Source organism: Paramormyrops kingsleyae, chromosome 15, assembly GCF_048594095.1.
Source record: "Paramormyrops kingsleyae isolate MSU_618 chromosome 15, PKINGS_0.4, whole genome shotgun sequence".
Lineage (NCBI taxonomy): Eukaryota > Metazoa > Chordata > Actinopteri > Osteoglossiformes > Mormyridae > Paramormyrops > Paramormyrops kingsleyae.
The window spans coordinates 26,079,084-26,104,826 of record NC_132811.1 but is presented as its reverse complement, the minus strand read 5'-3'; the positions used below and the strand labels follow the sequence as shown (position 1 = coordinate 26,104,826).

Genomic DNA, 25,743 nt, shown 5'->3' with positions numbered 1-25,743 from the left:
TGTGGTTAATTGCAGCTGTATAAATGTTTCATTCATCCTTCATTGATTCCATAAAATCGGAAACTTAAGCAATGACTGTTCTGAAACTCTGGTGTAAATAAAACTGGACTGAAGGATGATGTAACAGGAAGATTATGAAACTACAGATAGCCAATCTGAGTCATGAAAGTGGAATTGTTTTGTATGTCTTCTACATTCTTTGATTTTTTTTAAATAATTAATTTATTTCGATGCAAGTATAACCAGCTCCGGAGCCTAAATTAAAACTTTGGCTGTACATCTTACTGTTATAAACTTGAAGTATCTGAGCAATACATTACTTTGTCAGCTCTGCAATGCAAAGTAGTTCAAATTAAATGAACTACCAAGAAAATTAACATGGTAGATGAGATACAGAGTAAACATTACCTATTTAACCAAAGAACAAATTAAACCATAATTTTCACATGTAAAAATATGTATTTTCCCTATATTTATATATACTTTTTATTCTAAAAGGTAACATGTCATAAAATAGTTTATGGACTTCTCATAGAACAATAAATACTATGTTGCTTATTTCCTAAATAAATAAGCTTGATTGATTTATATGTATGAGAAATACAGGCTACTTTATAACTATCTTATAAATCATGTTTATGGTTTTCTTCCATGCTTATTACATATAGACACACTGCAGCAAAACATTTATCATAAGTGCTGTGAGAAAACCCAGAAGAGAATGATGCAGCAAATACGCCATGGAGCTCAGCAGCTGTGCTTCTCACTTTCTGCATGGCTGCATCTTCTATACTCAGCAAGTCTGCACTAGGGGTGGGCGGTACAATGTTGTCATAGTCATTACCAGTGTGATTGTGCGCCATGATATAGATTTGCATTATACCGATAACACCGCGAGAAGTCTACAGCCTAATTATAAAAATAAAGCGTTTTCTTTAAAGCTTCAGTTGAAATCTGAGTACTTATCTTCATATAGTCTATGTAACAGGTTTATCTGTGTTGTCTTATGAGGAGAGGTTAGCTGAGAAGAATCTGTTCATCCTCGTGCAAAGGAGATTAAGGGGGGACATGACCCAGGTATATAAGATTCTAACAGGTCTGGATGCTGCTAAGTCAAATGGCTACTTCAATATAAGTTTAAATACTAGAACTCTTGGCCATAGGTGGAAGTTAGCGGGAGAACATTTGTAAAATCACAGAGCAGGGACAACGCATCCTGAGGCGCACATTGTGCAAAAGTCGCCAACTGAGTTAATAGCTGCAGACCTCCAAACTTCATGTAGCCTTCAGATTAGCTCAAGAACAGTAAGTAGAGAACTTCATGGAATGGGTCTCCATGGCCGAGCAGCTGCATCCAAGCCTTACATCACCAAGTGCAATGCAAAGCATCAGATGCAGTGGTGTAAAGCATACCGCCACTGGACTCTAGAGCAGTGGAGACATGTTCTCTGAAGTGACGAATCATGCTTCTCTGTCTGGCAATCCAATGGACGAGTCTGGGTTTGGTGGTTGCCAGGAAAACGGTACTTGCCTGACTGCATTGTGCCAAGTGTAAAGTTTGGTGGAGGGGGGATTGTGGTATGTGGTTGTTTTTCAGGGGTTGGGCTTGGCCCCATAATTCTAGTGAAAGGAACTCTTAATGCTGCAGCTTTCAAAGCCATTTTGGACAATTTCATGCTCTCAACTTTCTGGGAACAGTTTGGGGGTGGGATGGCCCCTTCCTGTTCCAACATAACTCCACACCGGTGCTCAAAACAAGGTCCATAAGGACATGGATGAGGGAGTCTGGTGTGGAGGAACTTGACTGGCCTGCACAGAGCCCTGACCTCAATCCGATAGAAATACCTTTGGGATGAATTAGACTGCGAGCCAGGCCTTCTCATCCAACATCAGTGCCTGACCTCACAAATGCTCTCCTGGAAGAATGGTCAAAAATTCCCATAAACACACCCGTAAACCTTGTGGACAGCCTTCCCAGAAGAGTTGAAGCTATTATAGCTGCAAAGGGTGGGCCAACTCCATATCAATGAACATAAAACTCCTTTAACCTCAAAGCAAGACATATTCTGGCTTATGCAGCTCCATTGTTTGAACTAATGTGCCATTAGTGTTAATAACAGCAGCAAATCCAACACCCTAAACTAAAAAGCTGTATTGTTCCTAAGTGACTGTCAACTGTGCCTTTGCTTTGGCAGTACACCCTTGAGAGCCACCAAACACAGTTAGCTTATGGAGGCAAATTGTCATAATGAGTGGCTATAACGGATGTCTGTATACGAACAATGTCCAAAAAGAAATTGAACACATTGGCGAGAACAATCTGTCGCATAATTAAAATGACGCTGCCATCATGTTTGCTCTATGTTACACCACAACCCTAGAGGGCACAGAATGTTTTTGATACAGTAGACCCACATACAGAGCGCAAATAAACGTATTTGTGCAGAATGATTTTTTAATAAATGAAATACTTTTTAAAATTGAAGTTACTCTCCTGATTAACAACCACTATATGTTTAATACTAGCAGTGACATAGAAAAGGAAGCCAACAGTTGCCTAAAATGACATTGACTATGTCAATTTCATCTGAAGTATATGGCCAGTTTAAGTACCCCCGCTCCAGCCCAAGGCTTCGTTCATTCAGCTCTTACCCATGGTGCTGACAGTTGGGCACGTTCTGTGGGTATACAAGATACCTGGTCCACACTAGACTGAAAAAATATATAACATACAAGTGATTCTTCTGGATGTTTTCCTATCTTTATAGAAAGGTTTCAACAGTACATGGACTTCAGCACGAGGACTGTATCAAAATGGATTAGAGGACGAGCTGAAAAGGAACTTTCTCCAGTCTAAACATGTTAATGTCTATGATATATTTTAAACCCACTTTGGAAGCTACGGGTGCTTCAAACCAATAGGTGACAGTTCCAGTACAAGGGACATAATAGGTTTTGCCATCTCAGATCAATTGCTTTATTATAGTAATTGCATAAAGTGTAAGTTACTGGTGTTCCAGGTAACTCAGAAATAATAAGGGTCAAACATTATTGGTAAGGATTAACAAATTCCAAGCATATACAATAAATACATATATGATGCAGAGTTACTGTGGCAGATGGCTATGCAGGTAATTTTGGATATCCTTACAGGGCTGTCCAAATGGTTCTCAACAGACACCCATGATGCAAAGAGTCTCACCCTAAAATCTATTACATACCATCATGGTAGATTCTGAGAATATATGTTCTTGCCAGAATGTGTGAGCACATGTTTTCACCACCAGACCAACAGTTTCAGTAATGTTTTGACAGCTAGAACTCCATGTAGACAAGAGTGGCTATTTTTAAACAAGTCCAATGCATGGTCCTCATCTGAAGCCCATCCAAGACTGCAGAGTGGTAATGTGGACAAGACTGCTAACCTCAGCGTAATGTGTATACTGGCCGATTCTGTTCACTCGGTGGGTCTTGGCACCACCGTAGCATCCATGCCACCTGCTCCACCAGGCCAGGCAGCAGGTCACCTGAGCTGCCCTCTGCTGCAGCTCAGTACCCCCATCACCTGAGGCTTTCTGTGTCCTCAATTAGCACTCCTGTACACTGGCATCAACAACAGCAACTGAAGAACTATGTTTTAAACGCTTGAGAGCAAACCTAAATTACTTAAATAAGGACCTCTGTGACTGGACATTGATATTTCTATAGGTAACAATCAATCAACAGAAACACATTTCTGTTAATTTTGGTGGCCTTGCGGAAAGGATTAAAAATAGATGGCATCGATTGGGAGATTCATATTGTGTGGTGAGATGTTTGTATTAAAGAAGTGATTCAATAGAGGTAGACTGCAATAAAATGGATACTGCTTCTTAACTTCACTTAACCTCCCCGTAATAAATTTCGCCAAGCATGCCACGAAGAATTTCACCAACTGGCTAACAAACTGCATTCGATAAAATTTAACAAATGAGGGGTGGGGTCATAGTTGCCAGGTACGCAATTTTCCCGCCCAATTAGGCTATTTCGAAAATATAGTTATGGGTATATTAGGAGATCGCAGGTTGCAGGTTTTTGGGCTGCTTTCATAATGTTCTGCGGCAGTGAACTGTAAATCAATCATATTATTCCATTATAAACCTAAAATTACTACATCAAAGGCGTTGGGGCAGTTTGCAAACCATACAGACTATTTACAAGGTAATAAAACTGTTACATACATGTAAATGTGTGTGCAGACTTGCTCCAGTTGAAAATCTCACTCCAGCCAGCTAACAAGTTATCAACGAGAGTGTGTCCGTCTGCGTGACGTCATTGTATTTAACTGTGGTTTTAAAATGTTGAGCATTTGAATGTGATCAGCAGGCAAAATACTGGTTTATTTCTTTGAGATACAGTATACTGGGATTTCAAATATTGGGCTAGTTTCAGCTTCCGTTGGGCAGATTTTAAGCATATGTTCGGCTGGAGATTTTTGCTGGACCTGGCAACACTGGGTGGGGTGGTGATTATAAACTTTATTTTAGAATATTCAGAAAATCATCGCACACCACACCGTTTGAGAATCACTGACTTGTTCCTGGGAAATTTGGAAAAAAAAATGCTTTCTTCCCTCTGCTGCCATCCAGTGCTTATTTTGTAAACTCTGAGGTGCTGGAGCCCCTGACGACCACGATGACACCATACACACAAATCGGCCTTTTCGACCTTACAACATGCCTGCAAAGGTTAAAAAATATCTGTCAAATAATTTTTTAGTTATCGCAGTAACGAGATCAAATGTCTGAAGCTACACCTATTTTTGCAATCGCTATGCAGTGCTGTTTCAGTTTTGGGGTGATCTGTCCCAAAATTTTATAACTTCCAGTTTGTCAACCATAAAATATATCTGCAAAGTTTGTTCCGTACAATAATTTTAGAGTTACTGCATTCACAAGTTCAAGTGTCTTCTACAGTTGCAATTTCCTTCCTTTGCTTCCACACAGCACTGCTGCTTTATTTATGGGGCAATTTGAATGAAAAAGAAATCAGGTGTAGATCTTTATCCATATAACGTTCTTTTTATATCAAGCAGTAATATGATTCATCAAATACTTTTTGACTTATCACATTCACAAGGTCAGATGTCATCTGCTTTCACCCTTCGCTTTTCTGCCCCTAAGCAGCATGCTTTCAATTTTGTAGTGATATGTCTCAAAATTTTCTCACCCAAACAATAGGCCTGTCACAATAACTAGTGCTAAAAAAGTCACGATGTGGTATTGTTGGCTATTCCTATGGTTCAAGGTCATTGCACAAGAAGCCCCAAAATAAACAAATTATTACTTTAGATAAACAGCATTTAAAAGCAGTAACAGGAAATAGTTTATATTTGTTTTTACCTTATCTCAGATGGTTTCAGAAACAATGTTTATAGTTGTCATTTAGTTTAAATTTTATTTTCGTATTGTATTTCACTTTTTGGGAATGTTTTTGCTGATTATAACCCTGCCTTATATACTGTAAGCACATAGCACACAGTTAGTTTTATTAAAATCATAACATTCATACCACATTTCATGAACGTGACATTTAAAAGCAGCTTTGCCTGGTGCATTGGCGCTAAAAACATGAATATTCAGGACCGCGGATGGTGCAGCAATGCGTCGCGTTCACCATAGCGTGCACGCTTTCACGTAAAGTGTGAATCAGCCCTGAGCTATACCTTGCGAGCAGAGCAGAGCAGAAGCAGCACAACTGGATGAAATGTTGGGGGCATTCACTCTTATGTACACACAATATGTTCATATTGAGATCAGAAAAAATTATCGAGTTATGTCCATATATCATGGGATAAGTTATTATCATAACAGGCCTACTATAAAATGCCCATGCAAAGTTTGAAAAAGACCCGTCAAATGGTTTTTGAGTTATCAACTTATTTACTAAAGTGCTCGCGGTCAGCCGTGGTGAGTACCTGCTGAGAGTGGTCTGAGGAGGGAAGCACCATGAACCGCCAATACTCATCAATGCGAGATGTGAATGAAGGCTACCTCATAAATATGTTAAGTAAAATATAATTTTTATATACACAAGGTATATAGTGCTATTCCAGTGTATATCCTATGACCCCTTAAATATTCACTGGAAACCATGACCTGATTTTAATAGGTATCCCCTCAAATAAAGAGGAACTGTATTAACACACCACAAGCCTGTTAAATAAATACAATACAAAATGCAGTTAAAGGTTCTTCTAACAATAATTACAAAACCATTAGTGCTTCACACAGAGATAATCAAATGTTGTCAAGATTTGTAAGCTGTTTGTAAGCTGTAAATTGAAAATTAATTCTAACAGTCACTGCACCCATTCCTATGCCAGCTTACAACAGAGGCCAGATTGACTCAGTCACTGAAGTGAGATCTGGAGTTTACATTCATTTATTCTGCAGTGCGTACAATGCAAGTAGCACTGTGTTGTATGGCCCTTCAAACAAGCCTACTTGGATGAAGTCCTTTGTAGTTCATTTCAGCTGGGGAAGATATTTTCTGCTCATCCTGCTGTTCCTTAATGAAAAATGCTCCATGCATGATGAGTCTAATTAATTCACAGTGACTCTGAATATATCACCACCACATGATGTACAGATGAATTAGAGCTCTTGAGAATCCCGCTACACTCTTTGCAGAAGGTAATAAAGCATGGTTCAGCATGGTTAATTGAAAATCTTAAATCAATATTGAAATGGATCACTTGAAAGACAAAACATTTATTAGAGTCCCGCAGGAGCACTTCCTGAGGCCAAAGATGGCAGACAGTATCAGAGGAATGGCCGCGCAAGGGGACAAGGCCCACTGACACATGGCTGCAATAGCTGCAGCTTTCAGCCTTTGAACCGGTTTGCTGTAGATAGTTTGTGTTGGCAGCTATTGCTGGACTGTGCTGAGCAGCATTCCATCCAAGATCAACTATTTCAGAGCAAGCCTCTAATTACCTTCAGCACTTCAAAGGGGAGAGAGGCCCGGAGAAGCTGCCCCAAATGGCTCACTTCCCTCAGGCCAAGTTTCTCATATGGCAGCGCATCACTGATCGGACCCACACTGGAGGCAAAGCAAAGCCAAGGCCCCTCCATTTATTTCCATTTCATTTCCCCTGTAGGTCAGGCCCAGAATGACCTCTCCTATAAAGAAAATCCAACTAGCAACTCAGCTGGAGCTCCATATTTGAGTATGCCAAAATCATTTGATAATTGTAACAATTTTCTTGAAGAACTGATTGTCTAACTAATTTTAAAGAGAAGGCACCAACACATTTCTGTACTTGCTGGTCAAAGAGCTCACCAAAGCCAGATTTATCCAGTACTTAGACTGGCTAAACCTTCTTAGAAACCATTGCATCAGTTCCTGGGTAAGAACTTATCTTAAATATTTTACATTTTCTACCTCTGATGCACTACATCATCTTAAAGCACAATAATGTACAAAGCATAAATGAAACAACTACCTTCTGTCCTTCCATTTCCTTCAGTTAAGTCAGTCATGATTTCATGACCTGAAGCCCTTTAAATAAAAGCACAGCACCTTCTCTCACACACACATAGCAAATGAAATTTATCACCACCAAACCACCAGAATAGCATACAGTACTTCTCAAGTGATGGAAACCACAGTAAATGTAAAAATGAAAATCAGCTCCTCACAGGCAGCAACCGATGAAAAGAGGTGATCGGAGAACATATCCTATATATCTACTGGACATAACTGAAATATCAACGCTGATACTTCATGGATTATAACACAGCTTTGGTTTCTCTCTTTTCTTTTTCTTACACATCAAATCACAGGTAAGACTGGGCACTTTGATGAACAGCAGAAGCTTGAACTCACTGAAAATGTATTGATTTGATAGAAATTTGTACAAAATCAGGCTTAAAGGTGGCTGTATAATCCAAAAAATGACTGGACAAAATTAAATTGAACACGTCAACTCATTTTAATAAAAGAGATGACAGCTCTTCTAAAATGAAAGTGGCTCTCTATTTACAGCCACTATTGGTCTAATACTAGCAGCAGCACAGACAGAGAGGCCAACAATTTCCATGAAACTTACAACACTACCTAATACACTAACAAAAGACATGCATTTCATGATAAAAAGTACACATTTACTATTCACATAAATACAAAAAAGCACATATTAATTTACATTATTTAAAGTGTGATGTGGTGCAAAGCATGCAGATAACTGCAGAATTAATCCTGCTGACCAATGCCATGGTCAGCCAATTGTTCTCAGTGGGTGGGATCAGAACAAATGAAAATTTTGCTTCGTAGCCCTGTACAGGCAGTGTGCCAAAACTGTGATCATTGCAGTCACATGACGTCATATTGTCAAAACAACATTGAAATATACAGCCAGCTTTAAAAAAGGTTATTGTGTGTTTCTTTATGTTAATTTGTCAAACTAAGCATTTTTTGAAATGTAATACTTTGACATCTATAATGCGCAGATCTACAAAAAGAGGGGTGCCAACTTTGTTCAGCTGGCTGGCGTGAGATTTTCAATTCATGACAAGTGAGCACACACATGCACATGTATTTACATGTATGTAACAATTTTATTATCCTGTAAATAGTCTGTAGGGTTTGCAAACTACCCCAACATTTTTGATGTAGCTAATTTTAGATTTATCGTGGAATAATATAGATTTGCTATGAGATTTCTTCCATGTGCGTGACAGTATGAAAGCATAAGTGTCACACCAGATGATTTGAAAACTGGCTCAACCGATTCACTGAAACAAACCAGTACAATAGAACCATTCATAGAATGAACATGACATGTATTGCTAAAATGACATTTATTATGTTGATTTTGTCTGAAGTATATGGCTACATTAACTAAATAAACTTAAATTAGTGATAATGCGAATATTAGAGTACACTGAAAAAAATGCTTTTTTGGCCCTGTAATTATTATTTCAATTATCTATATAAATTCTACAAAAAAATACCAATTCAGTGCTATTACTTTAAAATAGCAGTTTTTCGTGTAGTGCATTACTTGGTGATTGTTTGTAATTATGTGTCCTCAGTTTTGTATGTAAATTGAATCATTCGATCCAAGTAATATTCACTAAACCAGTTCATTGGCTTAATTAGTTGATATTTCCAAGTAAAATGTAATGGAGTGACATCAGTGAATCTGGCAACCTTCTCTGCATTCGGAGCATGACGTCAAAGCCCCTCCCCACATTTGAGCGGTCTTTCTCAGACATGTACCATGGTCCACATTTCGACGGTTGGCAGACTTGTTGACGGAAACGGGAAGAAGTGAATATGGAACCATGAAGGTAAGTTTTAAGCGAAACACACTTTGTACGTTCCTGTTGGCTCACCTACTTAAGTCAGTTTCTCCGCACTGAAAGCAGCGGCGCTTGTGCATTTTCCTGCTAGCTAGCTAACTTGCTAACTAACTTTGCTGGCAGGAGGTATGTCCAGAATTTCCCACAGCACTTTACATCTTAGACGGCCGCCTAAACAACACACGCCTGCTGCCTTAACTAACGTCTTAAAAAAATAACAAAAAAATAAAATAAAATAAAATAATAATATGTATATATATAAAATGCAGGGCCTGAACTTCAGCACGGAATTTATGATTGTGTATGTGTATTTGTGAATAAAACGACCACGGTCCAGTTTGAAATAATTGCTGCACCGCTGCCATGAGGTGTATTTTGGAAAAAAAAGGAAAAAAGGAAAAAAAAAAAAAAAAACGATGTACGTACTCGATGCGGACAAATGTGTGGCCTCCGTGTACATGCACTCCATTTCACTCAAGTCTTCATATTGACCTGTTTTAAATGCAACACCGAGCTGACATGATATGTAAATTTTAAAAAATGAAATATCAGTGTGCATCCTTGAGTTAGTAGAAATTAGTTGAAAAGCATATAGATAACCTTTTTTTTATTTTTTACAGAACATAGGACCTTCTGACTGCTAATTTGAACTCCACGACTGACACAAGGTAAGATCAAATTAGTAACGATTAGGTTTAACTTGTCACATAATTTCTTTATGTGTGGCAGTTTGGTTTAATTTTGAGATGGTTAATTTGTCTGTTTAAGGTGCCACAACATGAGATGGATGTGTAAGATATGTAGCTTTGAGTCAGAGAAGAGGTTGGGATTGTTAAAACACTACAGACTAAAGCATGGAAATGGTGGTCGCAGCCAGTCAGTCCCTTGTCTTCACACTGATTGCCCTTGCTCGTTTAAAACATTTAATGCCCTTAAGACCCATTTGTCTCGACACCATGTGGAGATGGTCACACAAAGTGGACCTCTTTCATTTACTTGTCTACTTTGCTGCTCTGGTTTTTTTGATTCAGAGAAGCAGTATTTTGAGCATCTTAACAACCACTTAAGGAAGTTTGAAGCAGTTGCATGTGTCTTCAAAAACTGCAACTTCAGTACAAATATTTATTCCACCTTTGCTACACATAGACACAGAAAACACCAGTCACACACCCTTGAGGATTTTAAAACTGAAGTATTAAAAAGCCAACCTAATGAACCCATGTTTGCTCAGGATGAGACCTGTGTGGAAGAGAGCTTAGAGCTTTGGGATGGGGTACCACAGGAGTTGTCTCAAGATATAAAAGAGAAATTTGGCCATCTATTTTTAAAGTTGGAAAGCATGTTCAATGTCCCAAACAAATGCATTGATGAAATAGTAGATGAGCTTCAGTTTATATCCACCTCTGCATCTGGTCCACTTTTAAGAGATGTGGTGGTGTCCACCTTGAAAAGCCATAATTGTGATCTGGATCCAGCCATTATCTCAGATTTAGTGAAAAATATTTGTGAGACACACCCTATAAGTACTGCCTTGGGGACAGGTGGCCCTTTCACAACTTCATACAAGAGAAGAGAATTTATGAAGAAGCATTTTTCAGTTGTTGAACCAGAAGAACACATACTTGATAAAAAAAAGGGCAAAACCTTCCAGTATGTCCCAATATTGCCCTCCTTGGTGCAGGTCCTAAGTAAGTCTTTTCAAGAAAACACATTTGAAGGTGAAAAAAAAACTGAAAATGACTTTAAGTACCAGACATTTCGTGATGGATCTCACTATCAAAACAACGAGTTTTTCTCTGTAGAGGAGAACAGAGTGAGTCTCATCCTGTACATTGATGACTTTGAGGTATGTAATCCTCTTGGGACATCTCGAAAAAAGCACAAAGTCACAGCTGTCTATTGAGTGTTGGGAAACATTCCGGTGCAGTTACGTTCCACATTGACATCAATCTACCTTGCAATTCTGTGTAAGGCTGAAGACACCAAGCAGTTTGGATTCCAGCGGGTTTTAGAGCCACTGTTAACAGATATCCAAAGCTTGGAGAAAGATGGTCTTTTTGTTCCAGCATTAGGGAAAGCCATTAAAGGGACTGTGGTCAGTGTGGTGGCAGATAATTTGGGGGCGCACTCTGTGGCAGGATTTGTCGAAAGCTTTGCAGGGTCATACGTCTGCCGGTTTTGTGTTGGGGAGCGATCCAAGTTTCAGTCCAATGAAGTGAGATCTGGGTCTTTTCATCAAGGAACCAAAGATCAACATACTGTACACTGCATGTACAGACAGCTGTGTCTAGTCCAGATAACCCTCATTGTTATGGTGTAAAAAAACAGTGTTCATTGTCAGAAAAACTATAGCATTTTCATGTTACATCTGGTTACCCTCCAGATGTTTTACATGATCTGCTGGAGGGCATTGTTCCAGTGGAACTGGCTTTGGCATTTGATAACTTGATCAAGAAAAAATATTTTTCTCTCATGGAACTGAATGATGCCATTTGCAATTTCCCATACAAGTGGAGTGATAAAACAAATCGCCCTCATCTCATTCATGCTAACTTTTCGACTCGAAAATTAGTAGGGGGCAACGCACATGAAAATTGGTGCTTATTACGTCTTTTGCCTCTGATTATAGGTTTAAAAGTACCCGAACAAGAGCCTGTATGGCAGGTGCTGATGACACTGAAAGACATTGTGGACCTTGTCATGTCTCGAGCCCATACCGAAGAAAGCATTTGCTATCTTGACAGCATCATTTCAGAACACCGAAGCAGATTCCTTGATGTTTTCCCCCAACATAAGCTCATTCCCAAGCACCATTTCCTTGAGCACTATCCTCAGCTCATTCGGGAATTTGGCCCCCTAGCTGCCCTCTGGACAATGAGATTCGAGGCCAAACACAGCTTTTTCAAGAAGGTGGTCAGACACATTGGTTGTTTCAGGAATATTTTGCTGTCCCTTGCAAATAAGCACCAGCTCATGGTTGCATACCATCAATCACATTCTGTCAAACCATCACTTGCAGTCACAAAAACAACAGAGGTCTCTTTAGATGTGCTTAAGGATGATCTAAAAGACCTGGTGAAATGCAGATTCCCTGCTGTTACGGCTGTGCATGTTGCCAATAATGTGTGCAGTTTAGGCACCAACTATGCAGTGGGAATGTTGTTGTGTTGTGGTTCCACTGCAGGACTGCCTGACTTTTCTGAAGTGTTACAGATAATGGTGATTTGTAACAAACTGACTTTTTTCGTGAGACAACAAAATACATGGTACAATGAACACCTGAGGAGTTATGAGCTGGAGAACACAGGGAGTGTGCAGTTACTTGAGCAAAGAGAGCTTAAAGATTTTTATCCTTTGGCTTCATACACCCTTGCAGGAAGACGCCTGACAACTTTGAAGCACCACATTTGCCTATCCTTTTAAGTGTGAGGAGAGAAGCTTGTGAATAAATGTCTGTGTATTTCTCTTCACTGTTGTTGCAGCTTCTTCCTGTTGATATGGCACCCTCAGCGAAACTGCGGATAATTTTTGGGGAGGATGATGTCCGCAAACTACTTTTACCTGCAGGCATCCCAAGCACACTTCAGGACCTCAATGATGTTCTTCGAGAGACATTTGATATTACAGGACCATTCACTGTTATGTACCAGGACATGGATTTCGACGGTCAGTTCTTCACTTTGACCTCGATTGAGGAAGTACAAGATAAAGCTAACCTCAAAGTAGTAAAAACTGAACCAGTGATCTTGAGTCTCACTACTGTGGACATGTCAGAAGTCGAATCTCCAGTTCCACTATCTACAGAAGCAAGCTCCTCCACATCTGGATGCGACACAATCCTGTTGTCCTCCCCAGATGAGAGTGGACCATCCTACAGGTCTAAGCCATGGCCATTTAAGTTTGAAATACCAGACTTTTCTTATGATATAGACCTTGCACTGGAAGCAGGAAAGCAAGCTTATGAAAATGATGGCACACTTTTGAACAACCCAAGCGTAACTAGTAGCATTCTTGAGAAGCTTGCAGAGACTATATTTGGCTTCACAGCATATCCAACTGGTGTCCAGATTTTAGCTGTTGCTGAAGCCTTGGTAGAAACATACCCATGCCTCAAAGAGCCAGGGTCTTTTAATGGCCTATATGGTTGGCAACAGAGGATAAAGTATAAAATGGGCAACTACAGGGCAAAGTTAAGAGGTCGCCAATTAGCCATTCCAGAGCTCGAGGTGAACACACTGAAGAGACAATGCTCCAGTGAAGAGGGTTCACTTAAAGGCTTTAAAAGGGCAAAAAAAGCGGAAGTCAACTATCTGCCACCACTGCCATTTGGTGAGACTGAGGAAACCTTAGAGAAGGAGAGACTAGATTTGCTGAAGGAAATAAAGAAGAAGAACAATGAGAGGGCAATTAATGAGAAAATGGAGAAGTCTTTCGCTATGAGAAGAACAGAGGTTGTCAAGGATTGCCTCGCAATCCAAGACCTCTTAGAGAGATGGCCTTCTCTGTTCTGTGAAAATCAGGTAAATCCAGTTCTTGTTCGTGCAGCAACTAAGTGTATGTGAGATCTCATGAGTCATCTTTGACATGATTTTTTGTTTTTATCTCTCATTTCAGATCAAAGAGGAGTTTAAGCGAATAACCACAATTCATCTGGAGCGAATGTTTTTGTCCAGATTGGACGGGTACACCACCAAACTCCTGGAGATATTTCGGAGGAAGGGCGGGACTGCAGGGACCAAAATAAAACCACTGTTGGACTCACTGAATGAGGTAAAATTTCAAATTATTTTAATTACATAATCTAATGATGAGATGAGGTCATACACACTGAGGATGTATCACTCTTATTTAAAGGACAAGTTCGTTATTTTACACTTAAAGCCCTGTTTTCAGATTGTTTATGATGAAATAGAACGATTTTGATTGAAATTTGGACACATGCTGCTGGCCCGAGCTTTTTCGGTTTCTATGGTAGTACACCCCCACCTCCACAATGGCTGCATAGGTGCACTGGAACAATCCTTCCTAAAACGGATTAAACTTTCGTTTACAAAGACGTGAAACTCACCGAGTGGTCAGGGGTGTTCACTTTTATGTTCACACAAAAATCGCTGCAAAAGATGCTTTCCAACAGGTGTTTTACCATTCGTTGTAAAACTGTGGACCTATTTTTCCCAACGCCTCACACCCGTACATTCTTCCACTGAGAGCTTGAATAATAGAATAGAATAGCGGCGGACTAATACCGTACATCACAGCACATCTAATACAAGTCAATGGAGTTGGACAAAAACTACGATAAAACCTGTTGGAAAGTATCTTTTGCAGCGATTTTTGTGTGAACATATCAGTGAACACTCCTGACCACTCGGTGAGTTTCACGTCTTTGTAAACGAAAGTTTAATGCATTTTAGGAAGGATTGTTCCAGTGCACCTATGCAGCCATTGTGGAGGTGGGGGTGTACTACCACAGAAACCGAAAAAGCTTGGGCCAGCAGCATGTGTCCAAATTTTAATCAAAATCGTTCTATTTCATCATAAACAATCTGAAAACAGGGCTTTAAGTGTAAAATACCGAACTTGTCCTTTAATCTGATCAGTGTCTGTGTTGGCTGAAACTGTTCTCCTGATCCTGTCACTGTGGCCACAATTAATTTATGCACATGATTTTCTCCACAAGTGTATACAAACCTGTCATCTCTCCCTTAATATGTGCTCAAAAGCAGAGAGATTTACAGAATTTTCAAAGTGACCCTCTGAGTGCAGCGAGATCCCTTCCTACTGCCCATAGACTCCAATACAATCATTTCCCAAAATATTACTCTTGTGTGTGTGAATTCCTGTCCTTGCCTGGTTCATTTTGTGATAGGAGGTACTGTTATGTTGCGAAAAATTCATTTGCATGTCCAGTGATGAAGCAGAAAAATTCCCTCACTGGGCAGAGACAGTTTCTAGACCCACAGATTATGACATGCACTAGACATTGACTCGTCTCAACACACATCGTTGAGATATTTATGCTAAGTTATACACTTCACAACGTTAGAATGCAGTTGCAGGCTTACATTCTCCATGGTTAACTTCCTGTTTACATCTGTATGTGCTGTTATGTATGTATGTTACATATGTTATGTTATGTATTTTCTGCAATAAATTTTCTTTTTGTGTTTAATAGCATCATGTCGATGGCAGAAGGGACATTATCATCCGTTGCTTAGTTGAGTATCTTGGAGAGAGTGGAGAGGAGCTGATGAAAGACTATCAGGTATCTGATGATCATCATGACTATATTAAAATGATTGTCTAGCCTTATAATCTGGTCTTCACTTGTGATATTATATTGAAGGTCAAAGATTCTCTACACTTGTGATGTTTTTAAAAAGAGACTCAAGATTAATATTTTTAATCAGGCTTTTAACTGATTTCTTAAATCTTTATGCTCTTACCCTTTATTTTTTAAATCATATTTAATCTTTATCTTATCTGCCTTAAACTTTAACTTGCCTTTTGTCTCTTTTTTTCTGACTATTTAACGATCACTTATTAACTTTATTTTATGAGCAAAAGAGTATTTAATTTGATTATACCTTTATAACCTATTTTAATGATTTAATCCCGCAGTTTTCAGCTCCAGTGTTTCCCCCATGGGGACCTTCCACACTGGGAGTAGTTCTGGTCTACCAACACGGGTGCCGTCCCATGGACAGCTCCAGCCTGGGTGGCTGGAGGGCTCTGCACCTCTGTGTGGAACCTCTTGTCTGCCCAGGCCAGGGTGGTCACTGTGTCGGCACTCCCTGTGGTCGTGGGCGTTGACCCCTCTCAGTCTGGATGGCCCCCAAAAGTGACTTTCTTTGTCTCAGGGTCAGCCTCTGTGAAGCACGTTCTGTAACTTTACGTATGAAAAGTGCCATATGAATATTGTTTGATTTGAGTATACTAAATTGAGTATACCTCTTTGTTTTTATTTTCACATTTTTTTTCCTCTTAACCTTTTCTTTTACTTGGAATCTATTCTAGTTATTTCTAATTGTGGTTTGTTTGTTTTCACAGGACGTCAGCCAAGAAGCATTGAAAGAGCACTGCAGTAATCACATGATGAAGATCATTGTCATCCATCCCAATGTGGCACAGGAAAACCAAGATCCCGTGAACGTGTCAGTCATCATTGAGGGGACAGAAATTCTGGAGGACTGCGGAAGTGTGACAAACGCTTGCCTCCTGCTCATGGGTGTCATCTATGCCGTCAACTTAAGTTACCCACTGAAACTGAAATATACGTTTGAAATATTTCAGAAGCTGTTTCTTGAGCTTGACATCCTTAAAATGTCACCAAAGGTCCAGTCTCTCCACAAGAAACTTTTAGTGTGAGTGTGCCAGTGTTATTTGTGCTTTTGTCCAGCACAAAAAACAATCTCTTTAGATTTTGTCAGTGATTTCAAGTGTTAGTCAGTTTTATATAAGCTCTGTTTGTTCTGATCACCTGAGAATGTCAGCAAATGTCCAGTCTCTCCACAAGAAACTTGCCAGTGTTATTTGTGCTTTTGTCCAGCACAAACAATTTGTTTGCATTTTGTGTCTGTTTTCTGACAGTGATTTCAAGTGTTGCTCAGTTTTATATAAGTTCTTTCTGTCCTGAACGTTCTGAGAATGTCTGCAAAGGTAGTGATTGCAACTGTTAATGGACAGAGTTGATGTATGTATTCTTTACTGTTCTGAAAGTTGATTAGAAGAAAGGGGACAGTGCACACTGAGTTTTTGAATAGCATTTTTTTTTCCCATGCTAAGGCCAGCTATCTGATTGGTTGCAACTTGTTTGTAATAGAGCCCAATTGATGGAATTACAGAATTGGAAGGGAAAAGTCAACTCTTAACACTGTATTCCTTTGTATGCTGGAATATCAGTCCTAAAGTCAGTTGGTGCTTTGTTATTCCACATTTAATTTTTCAAATTCTATACTGCTTTACTTTTGAGCTTTATAATGGTCTCTGAACTCCCTTGATGTATGGACACTATGTATATGTATGTATGCTCTGTTTTGAAATTTGCGAGCAAGAAGTTCTATGGCCATGTTTTTGTGGTTATAATGTTATGTAGATATTTTAAATATATCTATGCCATTTCAACTGTGAAATAAAAGTGTCCCTTAAGCTGCAAATATTTGTTTTGGAAAATATTGAATTATTATTTAATAGAATAATAAAAATATTTACTTAATTCAATTAATATTAACTAGTACACTCATAATAAATATTACTTAATAATTACATAGAATATAACAAAGAAAAGATGAGTAAAAAACACAAAGAAATATCAGCAATGTTCACTTGTAAATTGGATGCAATGGTAATCTGAGTGAAAGTTACAATCTATAGATGAGTATTGCCAGTGCAATTTACTTGTGTATTTTACATAAAAAATAAGTGGTTCTAGTAAGTAAATATTACTTAGAAATAGCCCGAGTAAAGATTACAAGCACTTTCTGTGTGGAAAAAGTTGCCTAGCTTTTTTTAAGTAAATGTCACTCCAATTTTTTTTCAGTGTAGGAATGGATAGATTGATAGAAAGACAGGCTTGAACATCAGGTTAAATTCCAGAATAATCTAAAAGAGCTCATGTACCCATGATTGGTTTGACCTCTGACCACACTTCTGCTGCCCACTGTAGCCGTTGTCACACATGATCTCTGAACATTGTTCAGAGAATCAGGTTTGGACATATTCCAGAGTTGCCCTTTCACACATGTGGCACACAACCGGAGATAGTCGTGTCACACACGTTCACACCTACTAGACATACTCCAGTTGGTTTAGACTAGTGGTGGTGCTTGGTTAGCACATGCGGGAGGCAGGACATGACGCAAAAAGTATGCTGCTGAAATCACAGCGTTTTGTTCACAGCACTACAGACAGAAGTTCACAAATCTCATCATCCCTCCAGTTAGCTAGGTTCATTGAGGTCTTCTTCATGTAAATGACCCTTCTTCTTCACTGTCGGATGTGTGTATTCTTCCATTTTTGCACCAGTCGCATAATAGAAATGTCATCAACATGGCCAGTTTCTCGCAGTGAATTGTCTGGAATTCTCCGTACTCCTTTTTACGGATGGGGGTACTAGGGAACTAGCAGGGTAAAGTCCGTTTAATGTTCCGTACAACTGATTCGGGCATCTGCATTTATACATACAGTCGCTATGCATGTCTGAATGGGGCTTTTGTTTTAAAGTCAGCTCTCTATATCCCAGACTGACGCTGCTTCCCAAATGTAGCATTTCAATCTTCCAGGCAGGCCGTGCAGAGGGGAGCAAAGTAGAAGTGTGATGGGACACTGGGTTGCCTCTACTTGGTGCCAAAATGACATGACCTTCAGGACACAAAATTGCTCAGAGAGCAATTTCCTGTGATGCATTCATGTAACTTTTACGGCGCTTTTCCACCGCACCAAGTACAGTACTTTTGGTACAATACTTTTGCTTTTCCATTGATTTCCAGTTGAGTACCAGCACCAAAAGTTCGAGTACCAAAAGTGCAAAACCAGCACGGGTACTTCCTTGGTACTTTGGGGTGGGACTTGAAATGCTTTCTCGATTGGTTATGCAAATAGCCTGCTGCTGAAAGACAATACAAACGCTGCCTTTAAAACAGTTGTGAAAATAATGATAAATGAAGCAAAAAAAAAAAAAGTGATTTGGTCGTAAGAACAAATACAACGAAAAGATCCGGATGACATGGAAAGAAATTAAAAAGTATTTTGTTGAATATACTAATAGAGCAGGCATATAGCATGCTGTCCTAGCGATGTGATTTTGTTCTAATAAATACTGGGGTATTTATAAAACAAAAAAGGAGTTCACAAATTTTTCACAAACCCGTCTAGGAGTGATTTTAACGGCAAGGATGAACATAATTATGATTATCTCGGAGAATGCATGCAGCGCTCATGCAAAAGCAGCGGATGTCACGATCCGCTCCGTTCGATCCCGATGTGTGCCACGCCCACCTCGTTACCTCGTGTGATTACCAATTGTGATCATCTGTGTCCTGTTATTTCTGCCTAGTCTTTTGTATTTAGTCCGAGTCTGTCTGTCTTCCCCAGATCTGTCATTGTATTGTCACGTTGGATGTCCCTGCTTGTCTGTCGCTTTCTCAAATAAACCCCTGATTACCCGTAAGCACGGCTTGCTCTGCTGCTTCCTTGCCGAGCCCTGACAGAATGACAGATCTCCGCAACAACACAACGCGGGAGACCGAGCACCACCGGCTCGGTCTCCTGCAAGACTTTGTGTACTGGCGATCCCAGCCCGAGGTCCAGGAGGACCCCGCGGCCCTGCAGCTAGCCCAGCAGGGCGCGGACCTCCTGGCAAAGGAACGCCCGCCCGGGCAACAGTACCCGCTGCAGAGGGCACGGAAATGCCTTCGCCGCCTGAGCCAGCACCTCACGAGCAGCCGGGAGAGGCGGAGCAGAGAGCTGGCGGAAGCAGCCCCGACGCTCTACCTAGGAGCCTGCTCTCTGCTCCCCGCCTGGGAGAACCCCGCTGCCACCTACCCGCTCAGCCCTGCTGGTAAGCCTCGTGATGAGGAGAAGCCGCCTCCGTTGGAGGCGTATAATTACCGGCCGGCGCGCCTGGGTCAGGGTGGAATACGCGCTGTTAGGGACGCTATTCCCCGGGTCGCTAGAGCCCTTAAAGGGAGGGCGCCTACGCGCTCAGCACCCCTCCTGCCTGCTCCGGACCTGTTTGATCCGGACCTGCATGTTCCGGATCTGCCCGCGGCTGCGCTGCCTGCTGCCGCCGCCGCTCTGCCCGCGGCCGATGCCGCCGCTCTGCCCGCGGCCGCGCCGCCCGCTGCTGATGTCGCCGCTCTGCCCGCGGCACCGCCTGCTTCTGAGGCCGCGATGCCAGCAGCTCCGCCTGTCCTGCCTGACCCGCTTGTCCTGCCTGCTGCAGCTGCCGCCGCTCTGCCCGCGGCACCGCCTGCTGCAGCTTCCGCCGCTTTGCCAGCGGACCCGCCTGTCCTGCCTGACCCGCCTGTCCTGCCTGCTCTGCCTAGGGCAATGCCCGAGGCGGCCGCTGCGGCGCCCCCTGCTGGCCGCGTGATGGCGGCGCCCGCTGCGGCGCCCCCTGCTGGCCGCGTGATGGCGGCGCCCGCGACGGCGCCCCCTGCTGGCCGCGGGATGGCGGCGCCCGTCCTGCCGGCTCCTGCACAGCCTGTCTCGCCTGTCCTGCCGGCACCCGAACTGCCTGTCTCGCCTGTCCTGCCGGCACCCGAACTGCCTGTCTTGCCTGTCCTGCCGGCACCCGAACTGCCGGTCTCGCCTGTCCTGCCGGCACCCGAATTGCCTGAGGTGGCTGCGTTTGCGCCCCCTGTTGGCCGTGTGATGGCGGCGCCCCCTGTTGGCCACGTGATGGTGGTGCCTGTGGCTGCGTCTGCGGTTCCGGTGCTGCCTCCGCCTGCACCCACGCCCGCCGAGGTGCCTGCTCTGCCTGCGGCACCTCCTGCTGGCCACACACCCAAGCCCGTCTCGCCTGACCTGCCTATCCTGTCCGGCCAGCCCTGCTCGCCGGTCCTGCCCGTCTCGCCTGTCCTGTCCGGCCAGCCCTGCTCGCCGGTCCTGCCCGTCTCGCCTGTCCTGTCCGGCCAGCCCTGCTCGCCGGTCCTGCCCATCTCGCCTGTCCAGCCGGCCCAGCCCGTCTCGCCTGTCCAGCCGGCCCAGCCCTGCTCGCCTGTCCAGCCGGCCCAGCCCGGCTCGCCTGTCCAGCCGGCCCAGCCCGGCTCGCCTGTCCAGCCGGCCCCGCCTGAGGCCGCCGCTCTGCCCGCGGCCCCGCCTGAGGCCGCCGCTCTGCCCGCGGCCCCGCCTGAGGCCGCCGCTCTGCCCGCGGCCCCGCCTGAGGCCGCCGCTCTGCCCGCGGCCCCGCCTGAGGCCGCCGCTCTGCCCGCGGCCCCGCCTGCGGCCACGCCAGCGGCTCTGGCTGCCCCGCCGGTTGAGGCCTTGACTCTTGTCCGCCCAGGAATGACCTCCCTCATGACTCCCTCGCCCCGGCGAGGTCAACAGCCCCCTGGACCCCGCCTTTCGGTGTCCCGCAAGGGACGGGGACACAGGCGTCGGGCCCGGGTCCCGCCCGCCCTGCCCCCTAGCTCGCCCGTTCGGCCCCTGGCTGTGGCTCGGTGGCTGCCTGCGGGTCCTCCGGCTCGGGGTCGGCGGTCGCCTCCGGGTCCCCCCCTGGTTCCTCGGTGCCGGTCCTCGGTCCCGCCTCCGGCTCCGTGTCGGCCGCCTCCGGGCCCCCCTGCTCCGGCTTGGCGTCGGACGGCGCCTTCGCCGGCTCCGGCTGCGCCTCCGCCTGCCGCGGCTTCCCCCTTCTGCCTGCCTGCACCGGTGTTCCCTCCTGCTCCCTCCGTGTCCCCTCCGTCACTCCCTCGTCCCGTTCCCTTGGCCCCTGGGTGGTCCCCTTCGGTTCCCTTCTCCCTCTCGCCTGCGGCCCCTCCGGCCGCTGCCCGTCGCCCGCCTGGGTTCCTTCGGGCTCCCCTGGCTCCTCCTCCCTTTCCCTCCGTCCCGTCTGTTTCTGCTCCTCGTCCCTCTGTGTCTCCTCCGTTTCCGTCTGTCCCTCCTGCCTTCGTTCCTCGTCCCTCTCTGTCTCCTCTGTTCACTCCTGGCCCTTTTGTTCCTCCTTTTTCTGTCCCCTCTCTGTCTCCTTTCTTTGTCTGCCTGTCCGCGTTCCCTGTCCTCTGTCGGGTCTTGTCGTTTTTCTGGTCCTTGTTCCTGTTCTGTGTCTCTGTCCTGTTTCCGGTGTCTCGTTGATGTTTTGCTTTTGTCTTCCAGGTCCTGTTCCCCCGTCTCGTCCGTCGCCTTCCCTCGAGCGCGCCCGGTGTGCGCGCCTTTGGGGGGGGGTTCTGTCACGATCCGCTCCGTTCGATCCCGATGTGTGCCACGCCCACCTCGTTACCTCGTGTGATTACCAATTGTGATCATCTGTGTCCTGTTATTTCTGCCTAGTCTTTTGTATTTAGTCCGAGTCTGTCTGTCTTCCCCAGATCTGTCATTGTATTGTCACGTTGGATGTCCCTGCTTGTCTGTCGCTTTCTCAAATAAACCCCTGATTACCCGTAAGCACGGCTTGCTCTGCTGCTTCCTTGCCGAGCCCTGACAGCGGAGGTAAACCTTTAGCTGATTTTTAAACATACTGTATAAGAGTCTATAATAGGAATAATAATTAAAATTGCAAAGCTTGCTAAGTTTTTTTTTTCCTATGACAGAGTAACAGAGTAAAAATATTTTAACAAAACTTTAACCTACAGTACACACTATAATATCTGTACAGAAATGAAAGTTAAAAAAGCCTTATTTTAATATAGCCGCCTAGCGATGTAAGAATTGGATGTGCATAACATGCGATGTTGGTATTAATGTCACACGTTGCCCAGTCCCACTACAACCATTTTTCGAATTCAGTACAAAATACCCCTCCTCGGTTGTCATGTTATTCGGTGCCAGTACCAGTTTTTACGGCAGTGCAAAACCAACACCTTGAAGTACCGTAATTTCGGTACTTTCTCAAAGTACCAAATGTTCGGTACCTGGGGCCTCGTGTATAAACGGTGTGTACGCACGAAAATGTTGCGTACAGCCGTTTCCACGCTCACGTCGAGATGTATAAAAGCGAAACTTTGCGTAGCGCTACGCACATTCTCACGGCAGCTCCAGTCATGGCGTACGCACATTTCTGCTCGGTTTTGTAAACGGACGGCACTCAGTGGCAAGTCATTGCTATTGTGGTTTCCCTTTTTAAACTCACAATCATGACGATGACTTTATCAAATACACCGACATTAACTGTATGTTGTTTACAAATGTACGGCACCTGATTTTTAATTAATTTGTAACAATAAAAAGTGCATAAAATGACCGAACTATTACAACTACCATGGCAGCTCTTACGTTATTGGAAGACATAGCTCATGGAAGAATTAGAAGAGAGCACGTATTCAGGCCCATGATGATAACTGCAGGCTTCTAAATCAATTCATATTTCCAAGAGCAATCCTTTTGGAGCTGTGTGCTAAACTGGGGCCAGCATTACAAAGGCAGACGATGAGGAATTGCGCTATACTTGTCCCTTTACAAGTTCTGTCCACTCGCAGGTTCTTAGCCACGGCTGCTTTTCAGCGAGAACTTGCGGACCGATCGGGTATTTCTCAGTCGCGCCGTGCCAGCTGTATGGGACGGCATAATCCGCTTGTCACCCAGATAGGGTTGTAACGGTATACCGGTATGGCGGTTTATTGTGATATTGACATGTACGATTATCATATCATGCACATTTGCCTATCCGTGGTTTGGAGAAAAAAAAAGAAACCAGATCTCACCTGCGCTGCTGTGTATATGCAACTTCTTTCCGCTTTACTGCTTAGACTCCACCCATAAATGCACAGCGGCGAAAATGTCCGATACAGAGGCTGCAAATTCTAATCTCTATTTCCCGCCGAAAAAAAAATTTAAATCTGCAGTATGGGAATATTTTGGGTATCCGAAAAATGATCGTGGGGTGGATATCCAGTTTGCAAGAAATGTGGACGAAGAGTGGCCGCAAAAGGAGGAAATACGTCGAACATGTTCTCCCATATTCGCGAACACCATCCCTCCGTGAAGATAAAGGTAAGTTCCATTTATAACTTAAAGCCGTATTATTTCTGTGATGCAGAGGGAATCCCGGAATCCAGTCATGTAATTGGAGTCAATTACAGTATAATTCAGATGCCACGTAAAATGTCCGATTTGATAGATAGATGGATGAATAAATCAAAATATAGCTGTGCAGCAAATTAAATCGCGATGTGCGTCTGTGAATATACAGCGCAAAAAGGCTGCCGCTTGCTCATTAACCAACTACCCCCCCCCCCACACACACAGCGGCACAGATGATTATTTTGTCCTGCAGGTTCGTGTGCCGCCCCCCATAGAATCCCTCCCGGCACCCTCCCAACTTCATCCCTTATCATCTCCGCTCGCCCATCCTCTAGAAAACCGCTTTCTTTAGATTATTTTTGTTTTCCTCCAAGTTCGTGTGCCGCCCCCCACGTGACATGAAAAAGTGCCGCCCCGGGCGGCTGCCCCGTTCGCCCATGCCTAAAACCGCCACTGCATGATGGTCATGGTTTTTAAAGCGTCTGCTGTCTCACTCACTATGTGAAGACGTGAACACATGAACATATCCAGAGCTACTCTCAAGAGAACACTTAATGATCATTTTATAATTTTATTTAAAAGAATAATCATCAAATACACTAACTGAAAACTCATAGGTGTTTAGTACAAGTGGACACATTCTCTCACCTCAGCGGTCAAGATTGAGCCCTGAAAATCTCAACATGCTTACATTTCTTCATCATAACCTGACCTGAAAAAAAGCAAAGAAATGCATGCTGCTATGATAATCTCAGGAAAATATTAACAAACATGACCCTGCACATATTGCTCTCCCATATATGCTGTTAAAGAGGAAGGACAGTTTGATTTATTCTTGTCTAATATAAAGAGAAATAACTTATTCCTAATTTTGTTCAAATGGGAGATGCGCAGCTTTATTTTATTTATTTTTCCCCCAAAAGTTAGACTCATACTTCCATAAGTTTGTTTTATTTTCATTAAAAAAAAGTTTGTTACAATAAACCATGTTCAACCAAAAACCATATCTCTTTTTATTCATTTAAGGGTCATTGTAGCTGATGATTATACTAATAATAATGATAGTTTAATACCGTATACCACGAAACCGTGATATTTTCTGAGACGATTATCATACCGTGAAAATCTCATACCGTTACAACCCTACACCCAGATATATAAAATTTCCTTGCACTGTGGTTGAACGGGCAAATATTAGAGCGCAATTTGCAGCGATGTCTGGTTTTCCCAATGTAATTGAAGCTATCGACTGCGCGCGCATTGCTATAAAGTCACCTTCAGAGAACAAATTCGCTTATGTAAATAGAAAGCACTTTCACTCTATTAATGTACTCTATTAATGCACTGGGGGCACCTCTTGTACTATTGTCTGTAAGAATAAACAAACAGAATAAACGAAAGTAACACCACATCTGCGCCCTACGTGTTATTCATAAACATGCAAGTAATTCAAACAAGTATGGTACGAGAAAAACTCACCCGCGATGACATCGGCGTCCCCCAATAAAAGTGTGTCCCCAATCATCGCAGCAACTAGTTGCTCAAAGGGTGTGAGACCGGGAATTCCGCTACATTCGGCCGCCTGTGCTGTTAAGACTCTTACGGTGAGCGGCCGCTCGTTTTTTCACGTCGATTTTAATGTCCGACCACTTTTTTTTTATTTCAGCCACCGTGCGAATTTCGGGATCAACACTTTTAACTGACTCCGCCACGCTGGGCC

The 25,743-nt window shown here is 43.1% G+C and overlaps 2 protein-coding genes across 3 annotated transcripts in view; one reads left to right on the top strand and one right to left on the bottom strand.

Annotated features, from left to right (window-relative positions):
- Window positions 1-25,743, bottom strand: part of xxylt1 (xyloside xylosyltransferase 1) — a 61,954-nt gene that overhangs the window by 14,486 nt on the left and 21,725 nt on the right. The window lies entirely within an intron of this gene.
- On the top strand, window positions 13,693-17,485 carry LOC140578523 (uncharacterized). Its single transcript, XM_072699940.1, has 4 exons — window positions 13,693-13,867; window positions 13,962-14,117; window positions 15,523-15,612; window positions 16,398-17,485. Exons 1-4 carry the CDS (start codon window positions 13,766-13,768, stop codon window positions 16,713-16,715), a joined length of 666 nt encoding a protein of 221 aa, XP_072556041.1. The 5' UTR covers window positions 13,693-13,765; the 3' UTR covers window positions 16,716-17,485.